The sequence below is a fragment of the Glycine max genome, chromosome 13 (assembly GCF_000004515.6).
Source record: "Glycine max cultivar Williams 82 chromosome 13, Glycine_max_v4.0, whole genome shotgun sequence".
NCBI classification, from domain to species: Eukaryota; Viridiplantae; Streptophyta; class Magnoliopsida; order Fabales; family Fabaceae; genus Glycine; species Glycine max.
Window position 1 is genome coordinate 23,785,529 of NC_038249.2, and position 14,173 is coordinate 23,799,701.

The 14,173-nt window shown below is 32.4% G+C and overlaps 1 protein-coding gene across 1 annotated transcript; it reads right to left on the reverse strand.

The window, feature by feature from the left end:
* Positions 1 to 247: 247 nt before the first annotated feature.
* Positions 248 to 9,194, reverse strand: LOC100795884 (phosphatidate phosphatase PAH1). The gene is made up of 11 exons (XM_003541349.5): positions 8,773 to 9,194; positions 6,966 to 8,576; positions 6,285 to 6,865; positions 6,121 to 6,194; positions 4,185 to 4,269; positions 3,093 to 3,179; positions 2,207 to 2,279; positions 1,505 to 1,548; positions 1,264 to 1,392; positions 1,075 to 1,173; positions 248 to 983 (listed from the first exon to the last, which is right to left on the reverse strand). Exons 2-11 carry the CDS (start codon positions 8,410 to 8,412, stop codon positions 930 to 932), a joined length of 2,673 nt encoding a protein of 890 aa, XP_003541397.1. The 5' UTR covers positions 8,413 to 8,576; positions 8,773 to 9,194; the 3' UTR covers positions 248 to 929.
* Between the last annotated feature and the right edge of the window lie 4,979 nt (positions 9,195 to 14,173).

The following is a 14,173-nucleotide window of genomic DNA, read 5'->3' on the forward strand; positions in this document are numbered from 1 at the left end:
AAACTTCGAGTTTATTTTTAAAATCCTTATTTTAAGTTTTACAGTAGCTTTTAAGACCAGAAAAAAAAAGTTGGATCAAAAGTTTAATTTTGAAGCAAACTCGTAATAAAAAAATTAGTTTTGAAAAAGAGTAAATCTTTGCTATTAAATTTCCTATCAATCCAGAAAAACAAAAAAGATGGAGAGGAGAACCTAATTTAAAAAGGAAAGGAAAATGGGGGCAGAAAAGTCACGGGAAAATACAAAATTGAAGCCAAACAAATCATTAAGCCAATTGAGTAGTCCATTCTGAGATTACAATATTGAGGGCAACAAATAAGTTTTTCACAATCTACAATTCAAGCCAATGTATAAAATGTCAAACAAGAGAGTTTACAACCTTGGCTTTCATGTTGCATGCCTGTTCTACCTCCTTACTCCAATAGGGTCTAATTGGTTTCCTAATGCTTTTAGGCATGATGGACAAACTAAAGAAGAATATCAATACGGGGTTAAGACTTAAGCGTTGCATATTATGGCATGAAATGCAAATTTAGTACTCATGCACTGTATCCACCCAACCCAAAATTTGAGTTAGAGAAAAAGTTGCCTTGGTAAGCATCTATGCCATTATTCCCTAATCATCCCCAATGAAAATTGAAAAATATACAAGGTGTAGTACAATATAACAAGTAAGCTAAATGTTATACAATTCTGTTGATAGGAGGATTATAATGAAATCGGGATTTAATGCAGATCAAAAAGAAGGAAAGCAATGGCATGGTCATCCCCATCAATGAAACCTGTATAGAAGGATACTTCAATCAATTATGGTCATGAAAGGGTCACGTAGGAGGAATTTCTGGTTTTTCGGTTAACATCTTTGAGGGTTTCAACTTCCATACCAACGGATCCTTATCAAAAAGGAACTAAGTATCTTAAGCAATGAACTAATCAATATCTGGCAATGGTGTTTTCCAATAATTCCATGAGTTGTAGTCCTCCTGAAATATTTCAGAAATTAAAAGTCAATTTTTGTTGGTTGTGAAGTTCATATTCCATTGTACTAACTGGTGCTAGGAGATGATAAGTCACCTGCTCGACCAAAGAAGTTGGAGGAAACATGTCATTGACGAGGGTATGTAATGACGTATACGACTTTGCACCAATACGGTGACTAATAGCTACCTCACCCTGTTAGTTTTCCTAGGCATTTAGTTGGTCACAAAGAAAAAATAAATAAATAAATACTAATTGTCAGAAATATGTGTCCAGGATGAACACCTTAGGGTTGATAATAAATATTTTGCCCTTCGGGACTCCAATCTTTCTGTAACTAAGTTCATCTGTATCTCTATTGCCAAATCCAGCGTAGAATGGATTATAGTCAGATGGGAAAAGTCTTTTGATATCCTGCATAACAATAATTTAGGCCATATGTATTATAATGTCGGTAAGATGAAGCCTTCCAATAACATTCCCTGTTATATATCACAGTGACATGGTTTTGTGTTGTGGCAGTTACCTCTAAACAAGCAATCTTGAACTCGTGAGGTGCCCTTCTTATCACTTCCATCAGTAAAGGGGCCAAACACACAAAACAACAAGTCAGAGACATCAGAAATCCACCTCCAGGGAATAAAGGACAAGTCATAATAATAAAGATTACAAAGGGTGCAAACACAGATCAGTTACATAAATAATTAAACTCCTTGAATTAAAAAATGAATAGCAGGCTGTCAATAGTTTTCACAAATGATAAAGCAAAAGGAATTTGGGAATGATTATGAATAAATAGATAAGCACAAGCTCAAGATATAAGCATTCACTTCAGTTTATCAGAGTATAACAACTAAATGAATAAATATAGTAGATTTTTGGGTGAGGAAAGAACTACGAGCTCGTTTATTTTAAAATTGGGTAGACTTGATTTTGATATATTGATTCTGAACTGTTAATCATAATTGAAATGTGTGTCCAAATTAATCAGTCATAGATTTTACATTAAAATGTGTCACGGTGGGAGGAGTTAATTTTAGGTATTTCCCAAACAAACACTACAAATTACATGATATTCACAGCAGTATGCGTGACATTGGAAGGACAGAACCATCAAACAAAAAGCGTGGGTGCATTAGCAGAAAGTGAAATCTTTATTCTAACAATCAACTACATAGACAACATTGCAGTATCCATCACAACTAATCTCAGGTTAGAGGTGCCCCACCTTCACGGTAAAGTGAGGGAAATAATCCATCAGGTGAGATAACCACAGGTCCATTTGGTAAGGTTTTTCCATCCTGCAAGCACGCAATGTTTATGTAGCTAAAGTATTATTACATGATCCCTTCATTGTCAAGAACGATGCAATTCTATTTCAGGACAAACAAAACAAATATACCAATAAAAAGAAAACAATACGAAAATCTTTACTGTCTCTTTCCTCTCCCTAACACACACAGGCATGGACACTTGGTACTGAAGCAAGGCCACAGAGGAGTAAGCCCCTCTTGATATTAGGTCAGAATTGCACCCTTCTGGTTCAGATCAGGAGCTTACCTTTAGTGCTTTAATGAAATTTTCAAGGTAATTAATTTTAAATTCTGAGAAGTGTAAAAACCCAAACAGTTAGCCATCTATGATCCTGCTTTATCACTAAAAAGATTTTACTGTTTGTTTGAATATGAATGTTACCTTTCCACGATTAACTCAACCTATATAGAAAATTAATTTAAAATGGGCAAATATTTTACTGCTTTCTTCTTTTTCTAATGTTAATGCCTTCCTTCAAACATGCAATTTTTAGCACCTCCAGTTTCAAAGTTTTTAAACCCCATGGTACCTTAATGCCATCTTTGCCGGTAGTTACCATGAAATGATATCTTAATCAAACAGCCAAATATGCAGTTAAGAAAAGTAATGTCTTGTGGATATTAAATCATGATTGATACTCCTCCACAAGACTAGTAAGGTAGTTGATGCCACGCAACCTTAACATTGGATAAAAAAATACTCATAGGTTGATTCCTTGATACAAATACTTCAAAAGCACAGAATAATTTTAATATTGGAGATAAATTGTCCTGGATAAAAAAACTTGGTTGTTTAAATACCTGTTTCAGGTTAAGCAAGAAGTTTCTGGTTAGATATGCCTGGACAATTGCACGCGCACTCAGAAAAAGTAGTTGGTATCCATTTTCCTGACATAAATCCAGATATAGTATTTAGACATTAATCTTCTTGAGATATAAATCATTGGAACAATAGGCTTCACCATAACATCATGCATGCTAGACTGCATTTTACAATAGATAGATAGTAAAGTTCTGCTGATAACAAATTAGCCATCAAAATTTATTTGCATTTTCATTCTAATGGAAAGAAATATAAGCTTAAATCTGGGGCCAATTTGTATAAACATATCAAATATCACTTATAGGAGAAAGAAATACAAAGGTAAAATGATTCAAACTTTTCCCATAAGCTAAAATTAACTTATGCACCTATAATTTTAGAGTAGATGAAAGAGTTTCTCAAAAGTTTAGGTAGATAAGTGGATTTTTAAACTTATAAAGTTTTATTCAATTTATCTTCTTTTTTCTTTCTCCTATAATGTACGGGATCCTAGTCCTAAATTGAAAAATAATAATAACTAAGGTGAGGGCTACTCCTTGAGTAAGTCTTGGACACTTAATCCATTCAATAATTTTTCATTTGAATCATGCGATAATATATTAAAAGTTGTTGATACCAAAAGTAGATAAACTAAACATTCATAGGCATGTAATCTTAAATTCTTAATAACAATATTGATGAAATGCAAAGTGAAACAGGAAAGAAAATAAAAGTAAAAGAAAGCAGTTAATGTTGTATGGTAATGAAAGTAGACTATGGACATTGTACCATCTCAGTTAAATGGCTGGAAAAGAGCCATGTCTCACTAGTCATTAGCCTTACTATCTACTATGCTTGTTGATTGAGCAAAAATGACTTGAGCAAGCTCCAGGCTCATTTGTAGAGCAATCTCAAGCCGAAGCTCAAAGGAACAAGGTTTAGTTCCTTCTAAACCCGTTTAAATTTATGGGTGCATATATTTTTACATAAGATCTATCAAACAAACCTCACTAAATTTTTGCCATCACAATCCCATTCCAATTGAAATGAACATATGCTATATCTGTACAAATTTTAAAAAATATACATACCTTAATAGCACAGAAAAGCCTTGCCACTCCAGATTGTGTCCAATCTTTGCCAACTAAAGGCATGAACTGCCCCAAAACATCAGACCTAAAAGGAAAGAAAAAAAAAAACAAAGTTTTTATCATGGTTCTCAAACCATAATGCAACTCTGTCTTCTACTCCCTCCATAGATTATTTTAGCAGAACTTCCATTCAGACATGTTTATCTAATCATATCAGCAAATGCAATCATGCTTAACATCTATTTGTCACGCATCTACATTATAGGGGTGTCTAGGGTTTGGTTTAGTATATAAAACCAAAACAAATCCAATTTAAAACCAAATATTTAGATTGAATTCTGAACCAAACCACTTTATTTTTTCAAAACTAAAAAACCAGTTATTAAAGCGATGTACGAACAAAACTGGGTTTGGATCAAAACTGATTTTTAATTCAAAACTGACTAGAAAACCAGTTTTAAAACTGAAACTTATTTTAAAAATGGCCCAAACTGGCCCAAACTGATTTAAAATTACTTTTAAAAATGAATTCTTAAAAGAAAAATGGATTTATAACCGGTTTTAGTTAAAAACTAATTGGTGTAAAACCAAAACCAGTTTTTAGAAATGGATAACCAAACCATTTGTTAAGTATTAAACCAGTTAGGCTTAAAACTGTTAACAGTATTTGTTAATTTTTAAATGTATTTTGTAACACTTGGAACGAATCACACCAGAATGAGAGGGATCTAGAAACTGTAAAAATGAGACTGTACAATTGAGAATAATTTAAAGGAATTAATAGCTACTACCTATACCAACAAAATGCATCTACTTTTCGGTAACACATCATTTAAGAACCCCACAATTAAGCGTGGATGACTTGAAGTAGTTATAGGATGGGTGACCTTTTCAGAAGTTTTCCAAAAAAACATGTGAGCGAGAACAAAGCACGCTGAAAAGTCTCGTATTGGTTTGTGGACACAGTCAATGATCTTGAGAGTAGTCGGGCAATGTCAGAGTTGGCTGTCGAGGTATCAAAAAGAGCTACCTACAGAGAGTTCTGACCGGTGAAGAGTTCTTACCAACAAGGATGTTGAGTGAAATATCACTGTGTAAAGTGTCATAGTGTGAGAGCCGCCTAAAAGTCAGCAATCAAGGACGATACATGCTTGGTTTAAATTAACTTTTTTTTCACATCCCTAATCTATAAATAACAGAGACAAATTTGGTATGGGAAAAAATTTCTAAAAGAAAACCCCCAGAATTGTGCAATCTGTTAGACCTCCCATTAAGAAGCTATACCACAGGAGAAATAGAGTTAGGCCCAATTATTGTGCAGACACCTCTCTTAATGATGCTTTGTAAACTGGAGAGTTAGCTAAGAATTGAGGTAGTTATGCTAATATAAATAGAATGAAGGCAGGGGAAGGAGTCACTTTTGGAGGAAGTTGTAAGAAGTTAGGCAGGCTCTAAAAGCCCAGATATCTGTAACTAACTAACTACCATTCAGATTTTATCTACTGTTTTAAGTCATTGTTCCGAAAAGGAGTCATCAATAAAGATGGTTTCATTCTTTCTCTATATACCTTTTCCTATCTGATGCAGTTCCTAACACAACCATCATGGCCAGACAATGAAAAAAAAATAAAAACTACAAATTTGCACAATATTTAGTCAAAGGATCAGCAATGGAATTTTAATAGGATGTGCACAAGCTAATGACGGATGTTTTGGTTCATCCACTCTGTCTAAAAGTCATCCACTCCAAGACGATGAATAACTACATCCAGACCCTCTTCTCTATTGTCTTGCACTTTGTAACAGTCTCAATAGCATCAGCGATTACCAAAATTTGCATTATGGAGACACATACAGGGATTTCATCTAAAATATACATCCACTTAAATGGAGAACAGAATTGTAAAGAAAAACACCAATGGTGAAGTAGCCTTACTTGGTAATAGTTCCATCAACGTCTGAAATTACAATTCTTGCATTCCACTTCCATAAATAAATATGAGCATCAACCTGTTATGCAATTAAAATTTCTCTCAAACAAAAGTCAACCATTGTATATAACTTAATACAGGAACTTAGACAGTCAATGAATGTCAAAACCTGTTGTGTTCCAAGAACCCTTGTGGAGAAACTGAAGGTTACCAAATTTTGACCCTCTTTGAGATTTAAGGATGCTATCTGCTCAGTAGTGGGAACATTTGTTCTTAGAAATTGCTTATGAGAAGATCCCTGGGTACTGGATGTTGGAGTTGGTTCTATCAGAGATCCAGACTCAGAATCTAGAAATACCTCCTCATTTGATGAGTTGCTATTAGTATGCTCAAATGTTTTGACCTTCCGAAAAGGAATAGGCCAAAGTCTCCATCTGCGTCCAGACGAAGATGATCCCAGATCATCATCCCTGGACTTCAATGCATGATCCTGTTCCACAGGAATTGTATCTTTGGACTCAACAGGTAAATCTAAACCATAAACAGCCATTCCAAGAACAAGAGGAGCAGCCTTTTCCCATGTCATGTACCTCTCTTTAAACTTGATAACAAGATTTTGATTTTTAATTATTGATGGAGCAGAACTTGTGAAGTCAACTACAGATATGCGATGTGCTTCAAACACTTCAGCAGCCGCTATTGAACCCATGCCCACCTTAAGTTCATGACCACAAAGGGACATCTCAAATCCTGCAAATTATAAGATAAATGAAAGTAAATAAACAGCTTATTAATATTGAATAAATAATTGCAGAATCCAAGTGCAAATCATTTGCAGCACTGGTCTTACCCAAACCCAAATGGCTTTGATCCCCTTTATTTGAAGTTTCTGTTTGAGGCTCCACCACCTCACTTGTAGCCCTAACATCTTTGAGTGCAGGGGTTTGTTGACTCTCATCTAACTCATCATTTGATACTGACTTGTCAACATGTTCATCATTCTGTTCAGTATCAGTAGTAACAGAATGAGAGCCAGAAGCAGTTTCAATTTTTCCAGATGCATTTTTCTCAACCTCTTGAATTTCCAACTCTGATTTCAGAGATCTATGGCCATTAGAAGAAGTAGAACCACTATGAGGTGATAACTCATCACCGTTTTTAGATATTGCAATGCTCTCTTGTTCATTTTCATCAACTACAGGACAACTTGCATTAGATTCCTCTGCTGAATTTTGAATCTCCAATGAAGAACCTATATCTTGTAAATCAGCATTTCCAGCCTGCTGACCAAAATCTTGTAGCTCCAAATAGCTTTTGAAAACATTCTCCCTCTTGATACCTGATGCAGCCCCTTTTGAATCAGTTTTTATATGATCTTGATTTTTAATCTCCAAGGTATCCTGTGCTTCACAGATATGTGCTTCCTCTCCTTGACAAAGTTTAAGCAAAAGCTTAGAAGTATTATCATCACCATTAGTGTCGCAAAGTCTGGGTTGGACATTAGTTGTTTGAGCACCCAACTGATTAATATAACCAGCAGCCCAAGCATTTTCACCAGTACTAAACTCTCCGTTGCCTTCACATAAGTCAGTCTCTTCACCCGGTCCCAGATGAAATTGAGGAGTTTTTAACTGCACATTCTCCTCAGCCTGCTCTGATTCTGAGATAGGGGCAGTCAATATATGACCGTCAACACTCACCAAGACCATCTCTGGATGTGAACCCTGTGACTCCCCAAAATTGTCTCCCTCTAGGCTCTCATATGAATTAGACTCATATTCTGACAACTCAACTGAATCTTCTAAAGAAGATCGATCATCCGGGAATTCATAAAATCTCCTATCAATGTCGGATTCTGCCCTTTGAAGTTGAGACACAACCAAGGAATCACTCTCATCTTTCAACCGAAGCACCCCAGAATCCGAGATGCTATGATCAAGTCTATGAACATTAATCAAATAGCCATTCTTTTTGTCAATAGAATCTTGAACAGCCTCAATCGAATCAACTCCTTTATCATCATCCACCTCCTTCAAAAAATAAGCCTCCCCCGAATTGTCAAGATACATATGAAAATTGGCCTCAACACCATTAACATTTATCCTAACAAACTTCTCCGCACCTTTGAGAACACCCTGAAATTTACCAAACCGAACATACCAAGGCGTGCTTCGAAATGTCCCATCTTGTTGCTGAACAACAATCACATCAACAGCCCCACCAAATGGGTGAAAAGGGGTAGCAACTGAGTACACACCTTGAGTTATCAAGCTTCCAACTTTGCCTACAACATTCATTTTTTTTTTTCTTCTACAGAAAGAGAGCCCAAAAAAAAAAAAAAAAATACAGACCTCAAAATTTAAGCCTTGCTTCCAAACATAACAACCCAAACGCCATATATAAATAATTCCTCCAACTTTTGTCTCTTTCCACGGATTATGGTTCCTGATAAAAAATACCACTGCATGGCAAACACAAATATAATTTATTTAAAAAAAACAAATTTAACAAAAACATAAATACACAATGACCAATTTAATGTACAAAAAACAAAAACAAAAAAATGACTTTTCCAACCCATATGGAGAAAAATAAAAGGGGAGGACTGAAAATCCAAAGTTGAAAACAGAAAATCAATATAGAAAGAGGGTACTTACAGATTCATAAAAAAAATTATAAAAAGCAATTTGGGGACTCAAAAACTTGATGGCGATTCCGGTTTTTCTTCCCTTTCTTTTATGTAATGTTGTTCTTAAATTGTTGCTTTAACCATTTGATGTTCTGAATCCTCCACCTCCCTTCTCCAAGGTCGTTGTCAATTTTTTTAGTGGAGGCTTCGAGGTTTGAACTTCTGAAGGATTTGGATACCAGAAAAATCCCGGCTTCAGAACCAACCCTTTTCACTCCACGCATTAAATAGTTACTTCCCACGACGATAAATCCTCAATTACTCCATTTTTGCAGTCATATTACGGGAATTAACTTGGCGGATAATGTATAATAACGAATCGTGCGCGGGGCTTTTTGGTCATTTTCGTTGGTTTTCGTGCTTCAGCATGGACGAACCACAACACCGACCACCCAGTGTTTTGTTCCATGGTTTGTTTGACTTGTTAACACAGCATTGATTAAAAAATATTATATGATTATTTAAACTTTAATATAATTCCATTAATTAAAATTAAAGAATTCTTTAATATTTTTGTACTACATAATTGAATTATATATTGAAGAAATACAAAATTAGAATTAACATTTATTTTATAATGTACATTTTAAAATAAATATTTTAAAATAAATAATATTAATGTAAAAATATTTTCATACTATGTAAAATGTTATTAATTAATTTAGCAAGGGTTATTATTAATATAAGATTATTAAAGATATAAATTTTTAAAAAATATATACCTATATAAGTGTTCTTACAAGCCTTCCAAGCAACTCTAACCTAATTACAAATTTTACCATCTACCTTGTAGGAATTTCTATGATGTCTTAGGATATTAATAGGCCAGAAATTATAATCTTTGTTATAACTATTCTGTCAATAGATGATTAAGAATGAATGATAGAGAGTTTTGGATGTTTTTAACGTGATTAAAAATGATTTAATGTGAGATTATCTTTTTAATATTATATGAAATTTTGATATTTTTTTCATTATTTTTGTAGGTCGACTAAGAACTTGTTCATTAATACATCAAATTTAAATATAATGCTAAACTTTTTTCTTTGTTTAGATTTAAACTTATTAAAATTCATTTTAAATCAAGGTGTATTAACAAAACAAAAACAATCTACCAACATATTACTAGTTCAAGTGAAACTAGTCTTGAATCTAATAAATAGATCTAAAATTCAAGTTTTGTAAATAATAAAATGTGATTTAAAGAAAATTTCATTAAAAATGATCAATTTAATTTTTCAGTAAAAATTATTCATTAATAATTACTAAATATTCCATACTAATGGGAAGAAAAAAAAGATAATCATAAACTCTTAGATTACACTAGCTTATTTTTTTTTATTAATTTTGGAAGTAATTAGATGGCAAACTTTAATAATTTTATCCTAACTTTTATTCTACTCAAAATTTTGATAATATCAATTATTTAAACTCAAACTCAACTCAAGTCTTCTTAAATGAGTTTAGGTTAGTTCAATTTGTAACTATAATATATACCCTTCTTCACCAATATATAAAGTATATAACTTCGATCATAAGAATCAATTTCTAATGACATGGCCTTATAATAATTCTATAAAGCTTCTCATAATTTTCTTCAGATTCAGTTGATATCTGTTACGGTTAAAAACTAAAATTAAAATATATATCACCATATATATTTTAGAATAAATAATCAATATAAATATAATATCCTCTATATCAAGTAAATTTTTATTAATAATATATAATTAAAAACGGAAATTTAAATATAAAATATAAAATTCAATTAAAACATATTGTCAACTTGTTTACAAAATACAGCGAATCCATAGTATCTTCATGTTGAGACAAACTAATGCAACAAGACGGTTCATAAACACCCATCACTAATCCATTCATGAATCCGCTGGGAAGGTTGTTTATTCTCATTTCTCTTTCGGAATATTACTATTTTTTATGGCTTGTTTGGGACTTTTGACAATTTTTAAATACGCACGCGTTGACCACGTGATGCGTTAGGTGACGGTTCAGGGAAGAAGAAGAAAAAAACAGATGAGAAAACAGCTTGGAATTATAAATTATTTAACGTGTGCCATGTTCTCTGTCTCCATATGCATATGCCAATTTTGCCATCCACAAGAAATTATGATGATAATTAGGAAGATTTCTTGTCTTCTTCTATATTAAGTTTTCCACATTGTATGGTCTCTCCGTTGGCCGAACTATTAATACGACCAATCTAGAAGTATGACATGATATTTTTATGTATAACAAATAATAAATACTATTTTTTACAACATCATTCATCATTAATTCATTATATATAATAATTTTGTTTATTAATTCATATAACAACTATTTTAAAATTTGTATAAAGGTTTATTTTTAGTAGTGGATGATATAAAAAAATTTACAAGAATAATACATGTTAATTAAAAATTCTTTCTATTTAATCTTTCATTGTAAATTTTAGTTTCTTTATTTTTAATCTATCTCCAGTTTCATTTAATATAAAAAAATGAAAAGAATATTAATTTCCATATGTTTAATAGACATGTGTTATTAGTGTAAAACAATTTACACTATTCTTGATATTTTTTTAAATAATTCTTAAAAATCAACAAATTTATTTTTAAATATTCATAAATAATAATATAAAAAGTATTTATTCAAGGCATAGAAAGAAAGGAAATGTATTCCTTTTTTTCTGTTTGATTTTATCAACGAAAAAAACTTAATTAAGTTTTCCATCATTGTAATTTAGTATTTTTTTTAAAAATAAATTGTAACACATGTTACTTTGATATACATATTTATATAATAAAATACATGAAAATGTAGAATTACATAAAATAATTTTATTCAATAAACATAAAGGAATTCACGTGGGTAGAAGGTTCACATTTGCGTTAATCACCAAATAAAAAATTTATCAATTAAGGGTATGAAAACATTTTTTGCTCAAAACAATGTCGTCCAAAACTTCAAAGAATGAACTAAAGACTCAGCATGTGAAACAAAAATAATAAAAATTGCATGTCTAGAACTTCATGCAATTAATGCAGAAACTCATGCTCCAATATCACATCCTATCAAAGCATTGTGTCTCAATGTCCTTTAACAAGAGATTCTTTAGAGTCATCCACCTAACCATTTGTTTCCACTAACACAAGGTTTGAGATCATATGATTTAAACACAAACAACTCACAGGAAGTGAGTTATCAAATTCATAAACAGGTAAAGATAAATGGAAACATACACACACATATAAATATAACAAATTCAACTTAGCACAATTCACATCATTTTATCACTCATTGCGTAACATTACTTGTCCTAGTGATTTAATCACAAAATCACATTTCACACCTTCACATTAAACATGTGTTCAGAACAACACAACATCTCACACTCACACAATTCATTACCCACTATCATGTAACAAATCACAATGATCATTACACAGACGTTATGCAACATATACACTAGGACTTAATCCTATATGCAATGTGGTACCATGTCAGTGAAAAACTATACATAGGAAGATAAGATAAACTATACACTGGTAAGTCAGGTCACTCTCACTTGGTAAAATCATAGGAAGACCAGTAAGGATCACGTTTTGTTTTGCAAGAATGCTCTAACCATGTGGGATCGGCACAAGCTCAAAGGAGTACTCAAACCGGGTGTATTTACCCTCAAGGTCTAGACTTTAAAAAAGTCTGCCAGGGCTACTCCCTTTTGATTCAAGTTCAACTCATAAAACATTTTAACAAACTCGTCGCTCTTAAAGGGTCTTACGATCATGTGATTATACGATACCTAATTCATAACTCAGTGCACACAATATCTCAATACACATGTGATCTCACAATTTAACACACACAACTTGTCACTTACACAGTTTATCACACTTTCATAATCCTAAGACATCACGTTATCATGCCTCATGCATCATATACATATCACACAGTAATAACATTAATATGGTATGTTCATATGACTGATCATCTCATTTAAAATAGTCATTTAAAATCATATATGTGTCACTGGAGTTTGAACTATGCAATACACACAATTACTCAATTGTTTTCAAAATCATTTTAACTTGTTGCGCCTCAAAATGATTCAACTTGTCAGGTTCCTATAGTGGAGCCATCAGGTTCCCATAGTGGAGCCCATCATAAAATTCATCGCGTTTTAACTCGTTACCCTTAAAGGATCTTATAGTTATGTGATTGTGCAGTTCATAACTCATAACTCAATACATACAAAATTTTAATATACATGTATCTTACAATTCAACACATACTTAATTTATTACATACACTCAATCTCAGTCACAATGTTATAATCCCAACGCAACATGTTATCACACCTCATAAATCATATACACATCCCATAAATATTAATATTTACATGGCACAAAACATGTATATATTAAATCGAACTATATTAGTTTGAACTAAAAAAGTTAATAAATAATTAAACTAAAGACACATTAAAAGTATTTATCATTGAATCTAAATATATTAATTTCCTTCAGTTTAATTTTATTATTTGAACTATTAATTCCTAATTTATTTTAACAATTCATATACATATATATATGTGTTATAATCATCAACACTTAATAAGTTTATGAGACCAAAACATGACAAAAAAAATATTTCCAACAATTTAATTCTCACGCTAATCTAGTAAATATTGTCCAAAATACAAATAAATTATATAGAAATGCTTCTCACAACATGAGAAGTGAAACCTCTCAAAGAATTTCACATAATCATTATATCAAAATCAAAAGAATCAAAATCATAGGTTCAAAAACACGAAAATACCAAAATTACTGAATTTTATCAATCAATTTGCATCAGGACATCAATTGGTCAGTCAAACATAATAATCTCGTGATTATAATTGTAAAGACAGAATTACAATATAATAAACATTCCAAAATAAATATCAATTTGATCCTCTAAGGATTCCTACACATGTTCATTCTAATCCCAATTACAATAAATTCATTCCTTATCTCTAAGCGGGCTCACATGTGTAGTGCGACAGTGATAACAATGTCTCTAGGGGTGGGTAAGCGGGCCAGTCCACCCCGTGTAAGGCCCGCCTGCATAAGCCCGCATTGGCAGCGGATCGGGCCAGTCCGCCCCGTTTCTTACACGGACCAAATAAATTGATCCGCCCCCACCCCGTGGACCCCGCGGGTCAAATGGGCCGATCTGCGGGCCTAATTTTAAAAGAATTTCAATTTTAATAAAAATACAATACAATGAAATTAAGTTCAATACAAATTAAAATAAAATCTCAATAATTAGTCAATTACATCAATAAAATAAATAATATCTTAACAAAAGAAAATCCAAGCAAT